Source organism: Artemia franciscana, unplaced genomic scaffold (genome assembly GCF_032884065.1).
Source record: "Artemia franciscana unplaced genomic scaffold, ASM3288406v1 PGA_scaffold_36, whole genome shotgun sequence".
Taxonomy (NCBI): Eukaryota; Metazoa; Arthropoda; class Branchiopoda; order Anostraca; family Artemiidae; genus Artemia; species Artemia franciscana.
Genome location: NW_027062672.1, coordinates 174,118 through 194,148, shown reverse-complemented (window position 1 = coordinate 194,148; position 20,031 = coordinate 174,118). Strand labels below are relative to the sequence as shown.

The following is a 20,031-nucleotide window of genomic DNA, read 5'->3' as shown; positions in this document are numbered from 1 at the left end:
CAAATTTCGCTTAATGATTTGAATAAAAAGTGCCCAAGAAGTTGGGACATTTCAGCATTTGAATGGGAGCCCTGCTCAGAGCTGACCCCCCTCACAGTGTACTTTCTTAAAATGCATACTTGTTCGTCGTTAACATTATTTATTTAGTATATATTGTTATAATTTTCTACTCATCACTTCATTTTTTTATTCCATACCGTAAGTCAATACATGAAGTCTTCATAGCACTAACCCATCAATAATAACAGCATTATTTAATAGAAATTCCACTATAAAAGTTATTCCTGCAGATTAAGTCAAAGGTTAATGGGGTTAGTGTGTTTGCTTAAAAAGGCTTCTGAATTATTAGAATATCGACCACATAGTGATCAACTTTCCTAATATAGAAGATAGGGGAGACTGGGGTAATGGCGGCCAGTGGGTAATGCCAGTCACTATGATTTCTCTTAAAGTCGATAACACAGATTCATACCGATTGTAGCTGCCATCTCAAGACAGTTTATGGAAATACTAGTGGAGCGCTCGCCATCTTGCCAGTTTTAGTTTGTCTGTTGTGCGAGAAAGACTATTTTGACGTTTCCCCTTATAAGACAGAAAATAGTTTAATCCACTATCATCTCTTTCTGTTTACATTTCACAAAACGAGATCGATCTCGCAATAATAAGGTAAGCCATATTGTTGTATCTTGTAGCATTTTATTAAGGTTTAAGCACTTGTATTTTCATTTTTAGCCGATAAATAATGACCATGCGGTTGGGGTAATGGTGGTCACCACACTTGGGGTAATAGCAGTCGCGACCGGCATAACCCCATTAGTGCCAATATTTTTCATATATTTTTTTCTACGCTTTAGATGCCGAGAAAATGCATAAGGAAAACATATAAAGGTAAATGGACTGCAGAGGACCTAAGAAAAGCAAAAACAGCCATTACTAGAGGATTATCGATATCGATGAACTGCAGATCAGTTCAAAATACCATTCAGCCCGTTTCAAGAACGAATGAAGAGTGGGATTGATTCTGATCCAAGCTTAGGCAGGGAGTGTGTCTTCCCTCCTGCACACGAACCATGTAAAAACTTTATCGAAGATTTTCTACGGTATCACTGCACTAAAATTAAGAAAAGTTGCATTTGAATATGCAGAAAAAACCAGTTAAGTCATAGATTCGATCAAGAAACAAAAATGGCTGGCCTGGATTGGATGTAGGGGTTCATGGACAGAAACGAAATTAGTATGCGCAAACCCGAAGCCACAGGCATCGGAAAGGCCATGGGGTTTAGCAAAGAGGAAGTATTATGCAGGACCCTGGTCTAAATACTGGCAGAACGGAGTCAAAAGCGTGTGGGTCCTATAAAAATTTGGTAAAGGGGCAAAAACACTACAGTTGTGTGTGCAATGACTTCGGGAGGGCTTTATGCTTCACCATTGTTCATTTGTCCTCGATCTCGTATGTCCTCGCTCTTAGAAAAAAAACGGACGACCTGGATCAATTTACTCATGCTCTAAGACAGGCTGGATCAATGAAGAACTGTTCCTTATTTGGTTAAAACACTTTGCTCAGTTTACTCATGCTAGTAATAACAACAAAATGCTTTTTATTCTGGGCAACCATTCCACTCATTGCTCAGCTGAAGCTTATGATATTTGTAGGGAGAAAAGGATTGTTATGGTGTCGCTGCCGCCCCATACATCACACAGGCTTCAGCCTCTGGTTGTAGTATTTCACCCTTGAAGGCTCATGAAAACCAGGATCGTAATAAAAATTACCCCTTACCATGTAGCAGAGATATTCAATAAGGCCTATTCACCAGTTGCTACGATTGCAAAAGCAACAAGTTGGTTCAAAAACACTGGGATCCATCCTCTTAATCCAGGAGTTTTCAAAGAGGAACATTTTTTGGTAGAGGACATCCTCCAGCAGAGTCAAGAGTTAACGCCTGATTGTGTGGAAGATTACTTGGAACCTAATGCAAATGAAGTCATCACAAAAGTAGACCAATACGAAGTCATGACTAAACAAAACTTAGAATCCTCGGTCTAACTTGAAAAAGTTCATATTCAGCCTAAAACAGAAATTGATGTTTCTATACAAGAGATTTTCCTCTACCTGGATGCAGTAGTTGGGCTGATGAACCAAGAAAAGGAGTGAAACAAAAGCAACATTCTCAGATCTTGACTTCAACAGCGATGAAAACCCTGCTTCAAGAAAAAAAAGAAAGCGAATCGATTGATGAGGAAAACGTTTGTGAAGACGAATAAAAAAGTGAGCTTTGTTTGAAAAATATGGGTAAAGAAACTGATTTCTATTGCGAAGACACACTGAAAGATGGAGAGGTATAGTATCGGTCCACCTCTTGTGCATTATGGGCACATCAAGAATGTTCTGGATGGGACACTCCTAACGAGTATTTATGTGACATGTGCTCCAGAAAGTGAAATTGACTTAAAGTTCTTAAAGGTCATAAGTTAAATATATTGGCGCTTAAATTTTGTGAGCCATTTTTAGTATGGAAAGATGTTTTTTCAAATATTTGGCTTCTAATTATGTCCATACTTTCAATTACATTTTTGTAATTTCCTAAATACGGAATTATGTAACAATATAAATATAATGCTTTCAGTTTGACATGTTTGTGTCTTTGAAATTTCTCATATTTCTTAATTTACAGTCATTTAGTAGAACATGACATTAGCGACTGCCATTACACCTATGATAGGGGGTAATACCGGTCAAAGCTGATTTTGCAAAATCATTCATAATACCAATAGGCAAGCTTGATTAAGGCTCAATTTAAGTATGCAATAGGTAAAATATACTATGTCAGCAATTGAACATGATTTCGTTTGAATTTTATTTTTAATTTTTATTCTCATTTTATCTTAGGTGAACGCCATTACCCCAGTCTCCCCTAATTTTAGAAATATTCGATTACAATACTTGTTGATTAATCCTTCGTCAATATTCGTCATGTGAAAGTATCAAGTCCGTGGCGTCATTCATGAAAATGTAAGGGGAGGAGGGGTAAAAATCTATTTTTCAAAATATAAGAGGGAACAAATTTGTCGTTTTTTCCACTTTTTTTCCGACCGAAATTCTAAAAAGAGCATCATTTAAGGAAAATACCCCAGAAAAGGGTATTTTTCAATTTTACTGGGTGGGAGCAGAAAATCTCGGGGCATATGCCCTCTGCCTCCAGTTGACGTTGCTGTATCAAGTCGATAATGCGGATGCCGATGAACTGCTAGTACTCTTTTCTTAGCCATCGGTGAAAATACTTACAGGAGTTAAATTAATTAAAGGAATAAAGTAAAATTAAATTAATTAAAGTATAGGTTATAGTGATGTAAGAGCCGAACGTTTTTGATTTGAAAAAGAAAAAGAGCAACAAGTAAATGTCAAAAGAAAACGTTGCTACTAATTAAAAAGAAAAAATAATTGTAGAACAAATTGATTAAACAGGGGAGGAGAAAATTAGAAGAAATTAAATAAAGTGTATGTACACGAGTCTTATTGATCTGTCACAAATATTTGCCAACTATTTTTACCAAATTTATGGCAAGTCTGTTTAGCTAAGGTTGTAGGAAAATCTGATGTTGTTAGTAAATTTACAAAAAATTTCGGGCTTATAATGACGCTAATTTCGTGTTTTAAAATTACTAGAAAAACATTTGACAGTGTAGTGTGAAGAAGAACTATGTATTTCTAATATATTTATATTGGTGTGTTGTGTTTTTGCGTAAAATTATTGATAAAGTTCAGGGGTGCCGATTTGGGGCGGCGGCAATTGTCCCCCAGATTTTGATAAAAAGATTTTTGATAGCCGTTAAAACAAATTGAAAAATCTGTCCCTCTAGATTTCGAAAAATATTCCTTTTTGGCATCTTCGTAAAAAATTAAAAATTGTCACCTTTTCCCCTACTTTTTCGGGAATTATCGCTCATGAGGAAATTTGCGAGTAGAGCTGCGATGGGGAGGTAAAATGATATCCGGGTTAAGTTATAATTGGGTCGGATGGATGAAGAGCGTTTGCAAGTGTGTCTGCACCAGAAACCAGGTGTTACAAAGTGGATGATCTCTTGGTGAAAATAATGGTTTGAAGCTTTTGGCATGAAGAAATATTTTTTGTCGAGGATCTGAATTGAAAAAAAAAACTGTGTGAAAATCAAAGAGTTGCTGACAAACATGACCTCAGGTTTGTACATTGTACGGATAACTATGCCCGGGGTCTTAGGTCCACAAATACCGAATTGATTGTCTCAATCATGCCACCCCCCTCCCACCTTCTGTAAATTAGCTGTCAGGTGTGATTAGTGGATAAATAAATAGTGAAGGAATTCCTTTCTAATTTATAGGTCATTTCTGGAATAGAAAATTAAATAAGAAATAGAAATAGAATATTTATTTACTTTATATATATAAAACTACCGTCTGTAAGTTAGGTATGGCTCTGCGCATTTGATTAGGGGATAAGTACATATCAAAGGAATCTCTCTCACATTTATAGGTAATACATAGCGGAGGAATTTCTCCTTAATTAATAGGTAATTTTTTGTGAGTTTTATTTATCACAATTAGGAGTTACGGTGCTTTTTCAAATAAAATTTTATTTTTTGAATGATTTCCTTTTGTGAAAGCAATGGCAGTTTTGTTGTTTTTCGATTTAATCTATTAAAGTCCATAAAAGAGCCATTTTCAATGAAAATACCAGAAAGAGGCATTTTTCAAATCTAGGGGGGGGGGGGTTAAAAGTTTCGGGATGCCAAGGAAACCCCGCCCAACATTTGATTCCACTGCCCGTAACGGCTTACCAGAATGCTGATGTTCTGCTTACTGATGAAAAACACAACGTAATAGCATAATAAATCTATATTGTACACAACGTAATGGGCTAACAAATCTACATTGTCATGTAGATTAAATGTCTCTCCTTCCGCTCATGGTCATTGGTTTTTGCATGACTTGGGAAATGTTGATTTGCCACGAAGTTGAAACTCCTTCTTTTTTGATGATTCAGTTCTCTAGTAATACAATTAGTTTGTCAATCTTAATTTAGGTATTTTCAATTTTTTTTGCTCTTGAAACTTTTTATATATTTGGTTCTTTACAACTAACATTGTGACAGTTTCATTTTAATACTGTGACATGTTTTTGTGCTTTCTAAATTAAAAAAAAAAGTTAATTGCCAAGTATTGCAATTAGTGTGTAGATCTGATTTTAAATAGAATGGCAAGTTTTTACTACGAGCCTCTATCTCATAGTTTTTGGCAAATTGCAGTTTTCAAACATAATTGAGCTAACATTTTTTTTTATTCCTATATTCACGGCGCCAGGCACTTAAAGGTATCTGGGTGCTTGTATGATATAGCGCCGACCTAATATCCTTCATCCAAGTAGAACCTGTTTCTCTGACACTCAATCTTAACGAAATATACCTAAGTAGGCTATGGTAAAAATATAATACTTAGGAAAAGATTTTGGCTGCATATTTGCACATTAAATTGGTGAGGTAAAGTATAGCGGGTCTCATGCCTAATGTGTTAGGTACAATTATTCTGCGTATTATGAAGTAAAAATTGTTTTCTAACTTCACACTGTCCAAATACTTTACCCCTCCCCCTAATGTACAAATATATAGCCCAAACTATACGTTTCCCATCTATTCTGTCACTTCTCTTTGTCTTGTCTCACGCCAAGCTGAAAGAAACTAAGGACAAAACTGGTTTTACAACGCGTCAGTGGATGAACAACTTGACTGGTCGGCTGTATATCATGCAAGTACCGGTCTATGATATGCCGGTATTTCTTTACCTCGTTCCGAGACCTCGAGGTTCCAAATGTTTGTTGAACCTTCTTTCGAAGGAGTCAACAAGTACCGGTATATGATTATGCCGGTATTTCTTTACCTCGTTCCGAGACCTCGAGGTTTTAAATGTCTGTTGAACCTTCTTTTGAAGGAGTCAGCAGAGGCATTTGCAGGAATAACCTCCCCAGGAAGATCGTTCCGGATAGAAGTGCATCGTCGGATGAAGCTCTTCCTCAAGTGCTCAGTTCTTGGTGTGTCCTCCTTTAGATAACAGGACAGTGCTGTATGCCTTCGTGTCTGCCTTGACGGCTGGACAAAATGGGGTGCAATGCAAGTGAGCTCTGGGGGGGCGATTTCATGTACTTCTTGAAAACAGGATAAAAGTAAATGCGTCACTTGATACCTTTTCTTATGCTCTTTCATAGTTAAACAATCGTTTCTGGGGTAAATTCCATTTTGATCCCTTAATGGGCCCCAAAATCTAAAACAGTCCATAGTAACCAAAACTTTGGAAATATGTTTCTGAAAAACTCTCTAGTTTGAAAAAGCTGCCATTTCCATCTCATTCAGGAAAGTTAAATATTATTTTCATCAGTCTTAATAGTAAAATGTTATTTGAAAAAAAAACTTTGTAGGAGATTTTAAAAAGAGCCTGAATCTCCTCGATAATAATATCACAGCACAACTGACGTCATTTTTTAGTCGTTTCTAGCTCTTTTTATGGATTACTGCAAATCTGTTTTCAAAATAAAACTTCACTATTAATACTAAAGAAAATAATAATTGTCATTCTTGAACCAGCTACAAATAGCAATTTTTTCCCGCGAGACAGTTTTTTTTTAAAGAAAAATGTTGTAAAACTTTTGGTTACTATGGGCTGTTCAGCCCTTTTAGTCCTTTAAGGGATCAAATTTGATTTTCCTCTGATGCTTTTACTGAAATATGAAAAAGCAAAAAAGAAAAAAAAATGTATTAAGCGACATATTCACTTCCAGCCGAGCAAAATTGTGCTATAAACTGCAAATTTAACAAGTTTTTCTTATCTTTAAAGTATTTTCAAATTTTTTTGCACTTTCAAAATATTTTTACATATTTAATTTTTAAAGAGCTGCAGTTCTGTTGTTGTGAAAATGCGGTGTTTTTTTTCAAATTTAAAAAGGGATTGCCAGGAATTGAAATTATCTTTCTTTCCCTTTTAAGCAATGAAAACAATAATTACTAACATTTACCTGTTTTAATTTTTGATTCTCTAGCATTAAAGTTAGTCTGCCTCATTTTAAATATTTAAGTGATTTTTTACGCATTTAAGTCTCTAATATATCTAATTCCTTACGAGTACCGTGATTGTAATAGTTTTATTATGACAGCGGTTATGACATTGGTTTGCCTTTTTTGAATTAAAAAAGTTGATTATAAGTATTTTTTGTGTTTATTTTTAGATATTCAATGATTTATTTTGTTTTTTGACGCGTAGTTTACATCCAGGCCAAGGCTCTATCTAGGGGGTAGGGGGTCCCCCCCCCCCAAGAAAAATATTTGTCTGACTCGTAAAGAACATAACAAAAATGAATATTAACGTAATGAAAATGTATTGAATTGAAGTTTTTTGTACCCCCCCTCTGAATTTTTTTTGTACCTGCCCCCCACCCCACCTAAAAAAAATCCTGGATACAGCTCTGAACTAGGCCCATTTTTCATGATTAAATTCACTTCTATTACTATTACTATGTCAATTGTATTTTGATATTTCAGCAATTTTGTGCTCATTTAAAAAAATTTAATTTACACATTTTAAAATTAATAATAATTTTAATAGAATTTTTATAATTTTTGTCATCTTTATAATTTTTATAACAACTGATAATAATTCGTTTAAAAACTTGTTAAATTTTTATTTAAATAGTTTCGTTTTAAGAGTTTGACATTTTTTTGCACTTTTTTAATGACAAAGAGCTTACCTAGTATTGAAATTAGTATGTAAATCTCATTTTAAATATCCTGCCAAATTTTTACTACGAGTCTTTTATCGTTTTTTCACTTTTAGACAAGGAAAACAATGGTGACTTAACATTTACCACTTTTTCCACAATTTATTTCTCTAGCATTATAATTAGTTTGTTTGTCTCATTTTAAATGTTTTCGTAATTTTTTTACGTGTTTAAGAATTTTCACTTAGTTCGTCGTGACTGCAATTATAATGTCAGTTTTACATCAACACAATGATAATTTTTTGCGCGTTTTGTGCTTTTCTGAAAAAAGTTCATTTTTTTGTACATTGTAATTACTTGTAATTACAAGACTTTTATCTTTTTGTCTTGTTCTTTTTAAAATGATGATAAGAATGATAGTTTAAATCCAAGTTTAAATTTTTCCGTATCTCAGAACGTTAACAATAGCATAATGTTTACCGAATGGCTGGATATATTTATTGCATTCTAATATGTTTTCAGTAAAGGAAAAGTTAATCCAAAAAAGCAAATACAATACTTAAACTTGACTAACTACAGGGCATTTTCAGTATGTCAAGTTTACCGAACGGCTGGCTATATTTATTGAATTTTAAATATTTTCTCAGTAAAGAAAAAGTTGGTCTCAAAACAATTTGCTTAAACTTGACTAACTACAGGATATTTTCAGTGTCTCAGAACGTTAGTAATCACGTAATGTTTACCGAATGGCTGCCAATGTCTATTGCCTTCTAATATGTTTTCAGTAAAGGAAAAGTTAATCCAAAAACAGTAAATACAAGGTTTAAACTTGACTAACTGCAGGGAATTTTCAGTTTCTTAGAAATGTTAGCAATCACATAATGTTTACCGAATGGCTGGTTATATTTATTGAGTTTTAATGTATTTTCAGTAAAGAAAAAATCAATCCAAAGACCGTAAATACAATGCTTAAGCTTGACTAACTATAGGGTATATTCAGTGTCTTAGAACGTTAGCAATCACATAATGTTTACCGAATGGCTGGCTATATTTATTGAGTTCTGATATTTTTCAGTAAAGAAAAAATTAGTCCAAAAACAGTGAATACAATGCTTAAGCTTGACTAACTACAGGGTATTTTCAGTGTCTCTCAGAAAGTTAGCAATCTCATAATATTTACCGAATGGCTGCCTACGTTTATTCCAATCTAATATGTTTTCAGTAAAGGAAAAATTAAACCAAAAACAGTGAATACAATGCCTAAACCTGACTAACTATAGGGTATTTTTTAGTTTCTCTCAGAAAGTTAGCAATCACACAGTGTTTACCGAATGGCTGCATACATTTATTGCATTCTAATATGTTTTAACTAAAGGGAAAGTTAATCCAAAAACAGTAAATACAATGCTTAAACTTGACGATCTCGACTTTAAGTGTCTCAAAACATTAGCAATCACATAATGTTTGCCGAATGGCTGGCTATATTTATTTTATTCTAATATGTTTTCAGTAAAGGAAAAGTTTAACTTCAGCATAAAGAGCAGGGACTGAGAGGACGCAAGCTCTCTTTTTTAACCCCTAAGTACTTTCTTCTGTTATATACCATTCAGTGCATTTGATTTTAGTCAAATTTGGCGTTCTAATAAGCCTTCAATTAGCTGATATTTGCTTCTTTTTTTATTTTGCTTAAGAGCTTGTGGTTCTTGGGGCCGATTTTTACGAGGATGAGAGTTGAACAAATATCTACCTCCCATCTTCGTAAAAATAATCATTTGTTAAAAAAAGTGGTTTTCTTAATACAGCTCTGCTGTGGTCTCACGGCACAGTTGAAGGGGCCCATTTTCACGAGGATGGCTGTATAACTTATGTTCTCTTTCTGTCCTCTTAAAAATAGCCATTTATTAAACAAAAAAGTGGATTTTTTTAGTGAAGTCTCAAGGCACATTCCTTTGTCAAGTCCAGCAAGAGATGTATGGTAGCAGGAGGGAGGCAAAGGCATACTTTCGTTGGACAAATCCATAAAAATAAAGCTTCACTTCGATGGCTCACTTCAAGCCAACTTTTTATCCCCTTGAAAATGGGCCCTTGATTAATGTGAAAATCGTATTTCGAATCTCGTGCCAAAAAGTTTTTCACGGTCCTTTTATGGTTTTTGTTTTCCTTCTTAAGTGAAGATAACGATCGTATTTTGAATTCAAAGAACGCAAACACAGCACGTAAACTTTCTTATTACAGCGCTTTTTTAGTGTCTCAAATCATTTGCAATGTCGCCACCATTTGTATCATTTTGTTGATTTTTTATTATAATTGTAATCATTATACTAAAAGCTTAAGACTATTGAAACGATTTTATCTTATAGCACTCTTGCTTCCGTATGTAAAACTGCAGTGATTATACTGCTGTAATTGTATACTGCAAACACTCTTCCTCTATTTGAGCCTAGTTTTCTTAGTGTACGCACGAAGTAGGTGTATCGGAATAGCCCTTTTCCCCCACACCAAAAAAAGACAGAAAGCAAGAAATGAGAGCTATATTATCTATGATAATTCGTTTTCATCGAATGCCCTTCAAATATAATTTCTCTGAATAACATGTGTTTTAGTTTCTTTCAGTGCTCATTTGATTTTTCAGGTGTAAGTTGTATGGTGCCGTCCCTCTTGCAAACGGTCTTCATCCATCGCATCCTCTTGTAATCTAATCTGAACTTCCTCCCCCAAGGGTTTATATTGGATTTTTGCTCAAGGTTGTTTTTTTTTCGTCGGAGAGACGGGTTATAAAAAAAAAACTTTCAAAAACGGATTTGAAATTTGTTTGTTTGTATCTTTGTTACGTTTTTACGAGTCAAATAAAAATCTCGGGAAGTGGTTTCAACCGGAAGACCGCTCTTGGATACGACCTTACCCCCCCCCCCCCACCCAATATCTCATGCCTAGCAAAATCAATCGATATAATCCAAACTTACTTGGAGATGACGCCACTCTTCCTCACGGTCAACTGTCAAATTTTTATAGCAATTTTACAATGCTAAATTAGTGTCACTGTCGACCCTAATATTTTGTGAAATTTTAGGATTAGAAAATAATATTATTGGAATTAAAAATTGTTTTGAATTCCAATAATATTTTTTTCAATTTTTATTGGAATTCAAAACGATAGTTTAATAGCATTAGTTTTCAATTCTGGAATTTTGTGAAGGGGCGTGGTTCTATTTTGGACACAAAACACACGCACACATGTTTTTCAAAACATTTCGGACGTGATCCTATGCATTCACGTACATAATCGTTTTCTTTTCAGAGGGGGCAAAAATGAAACCATTTTTGTTTATAATGTGAATAAGAAGCTCCAAAAAATTTCGGAAACATGAGTTTCGGGGAAGGTTTCAGCCCCGAGTTCCTACTCGCTGCGCAAGTCCTTATCCATGGAATAAAAACTGCTATAAAACCAAGGTGCTAACCGTTGAAATGTCTCTTATTTAGAAAGGGGGACATTCTAGGGGAGCAAAGATTCGACAAAATCCGCACAAAATAGGCTAATGAATTGATATATGACGAAGTCTTTGACCCCTTTGGGAAAATGAAGCAGAGTCAGTTGTCAAAGTTACTATAAAGACAGAAAACGATCAAAAATGTGGTTTTTAAGACCAAACCGAAAAAACACACAAAACGAATATTTCGAGAGGACAATCGCCTCTCTTCTTTAGCGTGAACAAAATAATATATACAAGGAAAATGCCCAAGAAAAAAAACAACAAAACAAATGCGGAGTCAATGCGAAAAAAAAATAAAAAGATAAATAAAATTCAATAAAAGCCAAAAATATAAGAATAAAAACCAAATACGTAACAACCACAAAGCGAGTCATTCGCCAATACCTGCGATTTGCACAAAACCAAAATATTAGGACTGCCATCGACGGCTACTAGCGAACAACTGAGAAATAAAGGACAGAATTCATTTACTCAAAACAAAACGAACCAACAATTAAATAACTCGGAGAATTATATCATCTGATTTATATAGTTGCTAATTATGGCTCATAGCCTATTATGGCACGCCAATTAGGTTTAAAAATTATCTCTGTCACAGTTAACCTTTGAAAGTGACTGAAGAAAGTGTACTGCAATTTTTATAAAAATGTATAAATAAGTTTTTTGAGTTATTGATACGGTGAATAATTGATCTAGCCCAACAGGTTGGTTTCACGAATGGTTAAATCTAGCAATTAAGCTGTACATACACAGACGTCTCATGTTTAATCGTGTTTTGTGCGGATCGTTGAACCAAAGCTATCTTTTAGTAGTAAAAGCTATCCTCAAACACTTCCTTTTGAAAACATGTAATTTTTTTTTTATTTGCAGTCAGGAAACATTAAAAGAAACAAAGCCATAGATTGTTTGAGTTTGAAGCAAAGCTAATTGATTTTGACATTTTCCCAATCTTTTTGACATTGAATTATTTTTTTCGGCTGTTATATTTGCTTGTAAATAACAGTTTAAATAGGGATAAATCTTTTTATTGAACAGTGAAGAGCAATGATAAAATTTTTTGATATCTCGATCCCAGACACCACGACCGTCATCAGCAGAGCAGATGAATTAAACTAGTTTAGTTTATCTGCTGATGACAGTCGCTGTGTATGTGATCGAAATATCCAGAATATTTATCATCGTTGTTCACTGTCTAATAAGAGGATTTATCCCTATTTGAATTGTTATTTGTGTGTCATGGAAAGGTAGAGTGATCTTCGAAAATACTTACGTTATATTTGTGTGTTTTTTTTTTGCGTGTTTTTTTACTCTGAAGTGCGAATTCGGTTCATTTTATTTTGTGGATAGACATTTTTTTCATAAATAAAAATCTTATCTTACCAGATATTTGGGTTATAATTAGTGATTCCTTTATGGTAAGGAAGTCATCAATCGTAAGCGTGTTGGTAAGGCGATCCGTATCTGGGAACGATGTTTTCCAGATAAAAATTAGTAGGCCTAATTACTAAAATACTAAAACTATACTAAATTATTATTAAAATACTAAAACTATTAGTAATGTATTTTATTTGCAGTTTATTTCATTTTTTTGTTACTCCACAAGTACCATAACTTGTTATGATGTGGATTATCAATAAATTATTATTATTATTATTATCATTATTATTATTATTCAGTTTTAATTATTTTGCCTATTGTTTTGTCTACCTGTAAGACTAAGTTCTGCTCAAGAAAATTCGGTATCAAATATATATATTAACATCTAGTTTATTGAGGAATTATAGCGAAAATAAGAAAAAATAGACATATTATGTTATTTTTTCTGCTAATATTCCTTGAAAACTTAACAATTTCCTATTTCCTAGCTGCACTCCCCAATCCTGCTAGAAAACAATAATAAAGTATTTTTGATACAAAAATAATATTAGAATATAATTTATAAAGCTATTATTTGCTATTCTCTGTCGCATTTCAAAGGAAACAGCTTCTATTGAAACTGGGGAGTAACTGGAAAATGATTGTGTTGATTAAAAAAAAAAATGTTTATTTGGATTTGTATTTGAGGATAAGAAGTATTGCTCTAAACAAATTCTGATGTGAGAGGGATGTGCAAAGATTTCGTGGCTCCAGGAAACTCGTTGCCGTAATAAGGTATCGTAGTAGTATCGAAGTTATAACTATGTATCAGATCAGGTATATGCACAGGGTTAAGTCTGGCCCCTGCTACATTTTCTCGGATTCGTTGACACTGCTTATTCAGATTTTTAATTTTCTCTTATTATTGGGCCCTTCCTCCAAATAAAATTTATATGTATGTGCCTGTATCAAAAATATCATTTTTTTTGCTGTTGTTCTTTGAAAAGGTATATAAATTCCCTATTTTATAGCTGTACTCAACGCCGTATCTGGAGGGAGGATTGACCCCCTCCCCTCCCAGAAAAAAATCCTGGATATGTTTTTGGATGTAATCCTTAACCCAACCCTGCTAGAAAACAACAGAATACAATATTTTGATACATTTCTAGATTATAATCTATAAAACTATTATTTACTATTCAATATTGCATTACAGGGAAAATACGGTCTATTGAAATTGACGAGCAATTGAAAAGTGATCGTATCGTTTACTCTTAACAAGAAAGAAATAAAACGGGTATAAACCAATTTCGCTTTCTGTGCAAGTTTGCTAGTAATTTCATTTTTTTCTGCCTGATTGTGAAAATTCTTATGTGGGCTGGACTTACAGTCCACTGACCTTTGGGGCAAGGGATTGAGTCCTTGTACCGCTGATTATTCGGTTTGGGACGGGGGTTAGCAGTATGACTGAAAGCTCAACCGGAATCGACCCAGCTTCGGCACAGGAAGCGTATGACATCTGGAGATCAGTGCCTCCGCTACGCGGATGATTGGTCTGCTCGCAAAAAAGGCTTCAAGAATGCAAAAACATCGCTTCATCCGCTATCAGACGAGCATATTAACGACCTCAATGCTGGACTACCTAATTTAATATTTTCTAACATTAAGGACTTTTTTATTTACTATGTAAATTAATTGATTATTATGTATTCTTGATTGAATTGTCACTTAATACATTTTTTTCTGCTTCAGCTTGGATTCAGGAGCGTCGCAGGAGGCTTCGCTTAGAGACTTGATGGATTACATAACAGTGAGGATGCACAAATCTTCACAGTTGCTTAGTAATGCAGTTCCCAGTATGAGCAGTAAAAGCAATGATGCAATCTCAAAATTTGCTTCACATCTAGCTGGCCTCTCTAGATCTTCATTTCTTCATGCAAAGCTTACTCTTGATCTGGTAGAAAAAGGACATCTCGTGATGAAATCTTCAAATTTTAAGGTGATTTTTGGAAGTATTCTGAATCTAAACGTATGGTTTTTGTATTATTTATTTTAAACTGGTTTTCGGAAGTATTCTGAATCTAGATGTATGGTGATTGTATTATTTATTTTAAACCGGTTTTCGGAAATATTCTGAATCTAGATGTATGGTGCCTGTATTATTTATTTCAAACGGTTTTATTAACTTTGTCTACTGAGGAGGAGGAAGATATTTTGAAGGGAGAGTACTGATCTCATGATGTAGCCTTAGAAGCGAAAATTGTTAGCTTCGAATTGTTGAACGTGTTGAAAGTACTTGAAGAGTTAAAAAGTATGTGCAAATTTTTCAGTGAGAAGAAGAAAAATTGGGTACAATATATACCAAAAACAAAAAAAGTAAGAAAGAATTAACGCTTCTGTCTTCAAATGCACTAAAAAGTAAAAAAAAAACCTCTCAAACTACTGGAAAAGATCATTTAAAGACTAAAAAGGAAAATGTGGGTGGTCGTAACATATTCTACTGAACAGTTCTTGGTAACGAAATGTAAGAAAAAAGTGACCTATGTCGATAGGAACAGAAACTCTAAAAACAAAATTTTGACAATAATAAACATATCGACGAAATTGATTTTTATTGTGATTCAAAACATATAAAATTAATTAAATTTGAAATTTCCCACACAAATGTATAAGCCCGAGAAAAATTTCGTGATGAAGGAAAAAAGGGGAAAGAACCTTAAAAGGGGTATGATCTTAATGAGAAAAGCAGCGTTGTCGTTATCATATCCAAGATCTCTGTTGCTGAGGTCTCAAGTTCCATAATAAAAAACGCAAAAATCTGCATTTTGTCTAGGAAATGTGGTAACGGACGCGTGGTTACTTGTATTTTTTTCCCAGGCATGATGATATCGAATTGATAATCACAGAAAATCAGTAGAGAGCTCATTCGATGGGGAATTAAAAGCTCTGTATTTTTTCTGTAAAAAAAAAGGATTGTGCTGCAGAAAAGTGCTGGCTTTGCCATTTTCTAATTTAGGCCGTAACAGGGTCAAAATGTTACCCGGTGCAAATTCTGAGATTGCCAATTGGTATAGATTGCCAAAGATTGTCCTTTTCAGCCAACCATCTAGGGCTAAACGGAAAGCAGGTCATTCTCGGTTGGGGTGGGAGAATGTCGTAAGGAAAGATTTTAGAGAATGAGAGCTTCCTTTTAAGGTGTAAAGAGGGAGGCTTTGAATAGCTTTGGATGGAGGAGGAGTGTTCGCAGATATGTCGGCCTCAGGCGACTTGGTGCTACAGTGAGTTGTATAGAATTGCTCACAATTAATGTGTATAGCCTTGAATTTTCAGATTTTGCCTGAGAAACATGCATATTTCTTACTATTCGCCGTGCAAAATTTTGGTCCGAATAGGGCATTTAATCGGCTTAGGAATATTAAACACCTATATACGTATCCTTCCAGTTTTACAGAGCATTCTGTCGCATAATGCCGCATTCGTTTTTAAGCATGTACACAGTTCATACAAAAGGAAGGTCTGTTATGTAGAACATATATACTAACGGTTATTTAGTATTGCGCTATTGTACACCAGATACTGGGGGAGCTCAGTAGATCTTTTTGTGGGGAGAAAAGGCACCAAATCCTAAAAAAAGGCATTTCTAGGTCCAAGTTTTCCGACTTTTTGTGAGTAGTCGTTTAGAAGAACATACATGGATGAAATATAAAATATAAATGCTAATGTTAGAAAGCCCCCCTCCCTATTATCACGGAAATATTGTTAATGTGAAGTAAAAGATTTCATTTACGTGATGCTACTAGGCGACTAGGGAGACTCCGGTATCAATGCAGTGCCTTAAAGGATGCGGTGTGGTGCGGTGCGACGCGGTGCCTGTCTTGTCCATTATAAACGCCATAAGTTTGTGTGGCCAGAATATGTCGAATTAGTTGGGTGGTCTTGCTGCAAATTGTAGAGCTGTGAAATCCAGCCTCATTAGGGGTTTCTGTGACGGACTTGAGACAGTAGCGACTTGTATATTGGAGAAGAGCACTAGAAGACCCATTCAATGGTATGTTCATATTTTAGCTTGGAATTAATTTAGAAAAGTAAAATTTTCCAGAAAAGATTTGCTCATTTTCTTAACTTGTTGACTTTCCATAATTTTATATCTGTGCTTCGTAAGAATCGCTCTAATTGAAAATGCATATATCAGATTTTGTCAGTGAAACTTTGAAATATTTTTGAATTTACCTAAGTTAAATTAAATAACCTAAATGAAATCAAAGTTGTCTAAATTAGGAATAATTTTTAATTTTTTAGCATTTTGAAGTAAAAAAAATTGTTAAGGCGGTTTTTCATTCTCTTAAATTGTTGACCTTTCGCAATTTTATATCTGTAATTAAAATATTTTAGAATAAGGTTAATGTAAAACTCATGTACCAAATTTTGCCAGCGAGATTATTTTAAATATCTCCAAATCTACCTAAGTTAAATAAAATTATTGCAATGAAATAAAAGTTACCTAAATTAAAAATTTTATTTTAAATATTTTGAATTGTGAAATTTGCCAAAACAGTTTTGCTCATTTTCTTAAATTGTTGATCTTTCAAAATTTCATGTCTTTTCTGCAAATGTTTAGAACAGCCCTAATACAGAATCCATGTTTCAGATTTTGCCAGTGACGCTAAATGAAATATTTTTGCTCCATTTAAACCTTCGTTTCTCTAGTCAGAGGGGATTTGAAAGGGTTTCACCCATTCTCTGCACAGCGTTGGCTGCACTGAATCCTCTCACAGGTTTGGAGCTGTATCATAGTGTCAACTCTCTTCAGGTTGGAAGTGACTTAATGAGCTGGGAAGACTTTTCCGAGAGGATGAAGGTAAATAATTTTTTATTTGAAGGTAAATGTATAAAAATGTTGATACATAAATAAATGAAGAAGTAATTCATTGTGATATACTGCTTTGTATTTTGTATTCATTGTGATCATACTGCTTCTTTCCGTTAGTTTTTTGGCCCTTAAAAAGCGGCTCCTTAAAATGCTAAAAATTTTAGTAAAAACAGCAGGAATACGAACTGGGAAGTGAATTCTCCCACTTAGGTCCCCCTTAAGTTCTGAATTTTTTTTTACTATTTTCATTGAAAACATCAAAGAAAAAAAAAATTGCCTCCCCTCCGCAATAGATTTTTTGAAATGCCTTTTTTGTATGCTCATTAAAAAAAAAAAAAAAACTCGTCCGCCCTACATTTTCGAGAATTGGCGCCCCTACGGAAAAAGTAGTTCAAGATTTTATTTCGATACTAAACAAAACAAGATATATAGGATCAGTTGGAACTTCTAAGACTGTCTTAATGTGGCAAATGAAAATGTAAAGCTGATAAAACTAGGAAAAAGAAAAAATAAGTAAAATAAAAAATTAATTATTGAAACGGAGTAATAGCTAATATAAATATGTATAGCTAAGTAACGGAGTATAGCTAATACTAATATGTAATAGCTATAACGGTATATAGTGCAGTAATTAATAACCAACGAGTGGTTAGCAAGCTAGACTTGAAATCCTTTGTCCGTGAAAACACGGGTTCGAGTCCTGGTGTTGCTGGTTATTTAAACTGGAACGGGGGTCGGTGGCATGAATCCGTAACCTCAACCAAAGTCGACCCAGCTCTAAATGGGTACCTGTAGAAATCTGGTGATGGTAAACAGGAAGGACATACGAAAGCACAGGATGGCTAGACCCCAACCCCTAATTGCGCTTCCTGGCTGAAGGGCAATGAAACGGAGATCAGCACCGGCGGTAGAGACTGTAAAGTCCAGTACCATATTTTCTGGCTTTTCACCTTACTTTGAAAGCCTACACATCACTATACATATTTAACGCTGTTTTTTTTTTAGCCACAATTGTTTAGTTTCTCTAGGGATACCTTCTGAACCAGTTTCAGGAGGAATCCCCCGTGATGTAAATTTCAATCAATTGTTTACGTCACGAACTTTTTTTCATTTTTCGTAACGTAACCCTTTTGAACATTGATGCTAAAGGAATTTTTTTTAATTCATTTTATACCCGTTCGTTTTGTCATTGCAATGGAATATTATCTGTGACAGTCTTCAAACTTCGGAGGGAAGATTAGCAGCCCACATGTCTCCGATTTGGACTTTATGGATGACGTTGCTCTTCTCGAAGATTCGAAGGGCCGTGGACGAAGAGGGTAGAAAGTAAGAGTTGCAGTGAATGTCAGTTGGACACAGAGCATTACCACATCTAACTCTCCGCTAATACTAAAATGCAAAGATAAAGCAGTTAAACCGGTCATGGAATTTAAGCATCTGGGGGGTTGGACCGAATATTGTGGGAAATAGCCAACGAAATAAAGAAGGGAATTGTGCAAGGGGGCAATCGGGCATTGGGCTTTTTAAAAAATTGAGACCTGCCTGGTTGAAGCTCCGCCTCTTGACTAGCAACATTAGGTACATACTTCACGTTGAGAGTGAGTGCTGGAGCTAAATGTTCAACAGAAGAAATATGTCCCAGCATTTGAAAACATGTGTTTTAGGAGAATCCTGAATGTATCGTAGCAGGAAAAGGTCATCAATATAGAACTTCGCCGACAAACTGGCCAGCTATCTGTCGTACCTTGGCTTGGCTACGTCCCTTGTATGCCAGAGGATTGACTAAATACAGTATTTACCGCACCGAGGGGAGACGTAAAGGAGGACGACTAAGCCACACTTTATGACGGCAGTATTGCCGGGATTTGAAAAGTACGGAGCTGAGTCTTCAACCACAGTGTGAGGACGTCAGGGCTGGAGCTCAGCTCCCAGATATACAGCGAGGTTTCGTAGACACACAATGTGCCATTCCTGGCTGTGGTCGATCTAAGAAATGATTAATCGTTTATAAAATTTCCTTTAAATTTTACATTTCTCCCTGTTTTCCTTTTTTTCTGTTATTGACGCCAAATGTAAAAAAAAAGTAAGTTAATCTAGTCCAATTACCGAATAGTGATTTATAAAAATATACATTTTATTTTTACCCTGTTTAGATTTCTTTAGTTTTTGTTTCTTTTTACAACTGAAATCATTAGGAGTGCATGAATGGAATAATAATAGACTTGTGCCAAAAAGGAATGCAAATGAGATAAAATTTGCCATAAAATAATTCTGACAAAAGAAACGTAATTAACAAAATGCATAAAATTCAGCGCCTAATTGTAATGGACTGTAACTGTTTTGCAATAAAAAAAAAAGAAAGAAAAATGAAAAAAATTAAGTTTCTTTTCATATAAGGAAGCCAACACTAATAAAATGAGTAAAAAAAATAATATAGCAATTAAGGATTTTTTGGGGGGGATGTTTTTTACGAAAGGATTTTTTTTTTGGGGGGGGGGTACCCGAAAAAACTCAAAAAACGGAAATCACCCCCTCATATTTTTATAGATACCTCTTTGGCATTTGACTAAAAATTTTAA

At 34.6% G+C, this 20,031-nt stretch overlaps 1 protein-coding gene across 4 annotated transcripts in view; it reads left to right on the top strand.

Annotated features, from left to right (window-relative positions):
* Positions 1–20,031, top strand: part of LOC136041733 (protein TANC2-like) — a 281,477-nt gene that overhangs the window by 226,487 nt on the left and 34,959 nt on the right. For all 4 annotated transcript variants that reach the window (XM_065726482.1, XM_065726481.1, XM_065726480.1 and 1 more), the window contains 2 exons: positions 14,335–14,581; positions 17,231–17,440. In XM_065726482.1, coding sequence (XP_065582554.1) covers positions 14,335–14,581; positions 17,231–17,440 — 457 coding nt within the window. The remainder of the gene's footprint in view (positions 1–14,334; positions 14,582–17,230; positions 17,441–20,031) is intronic.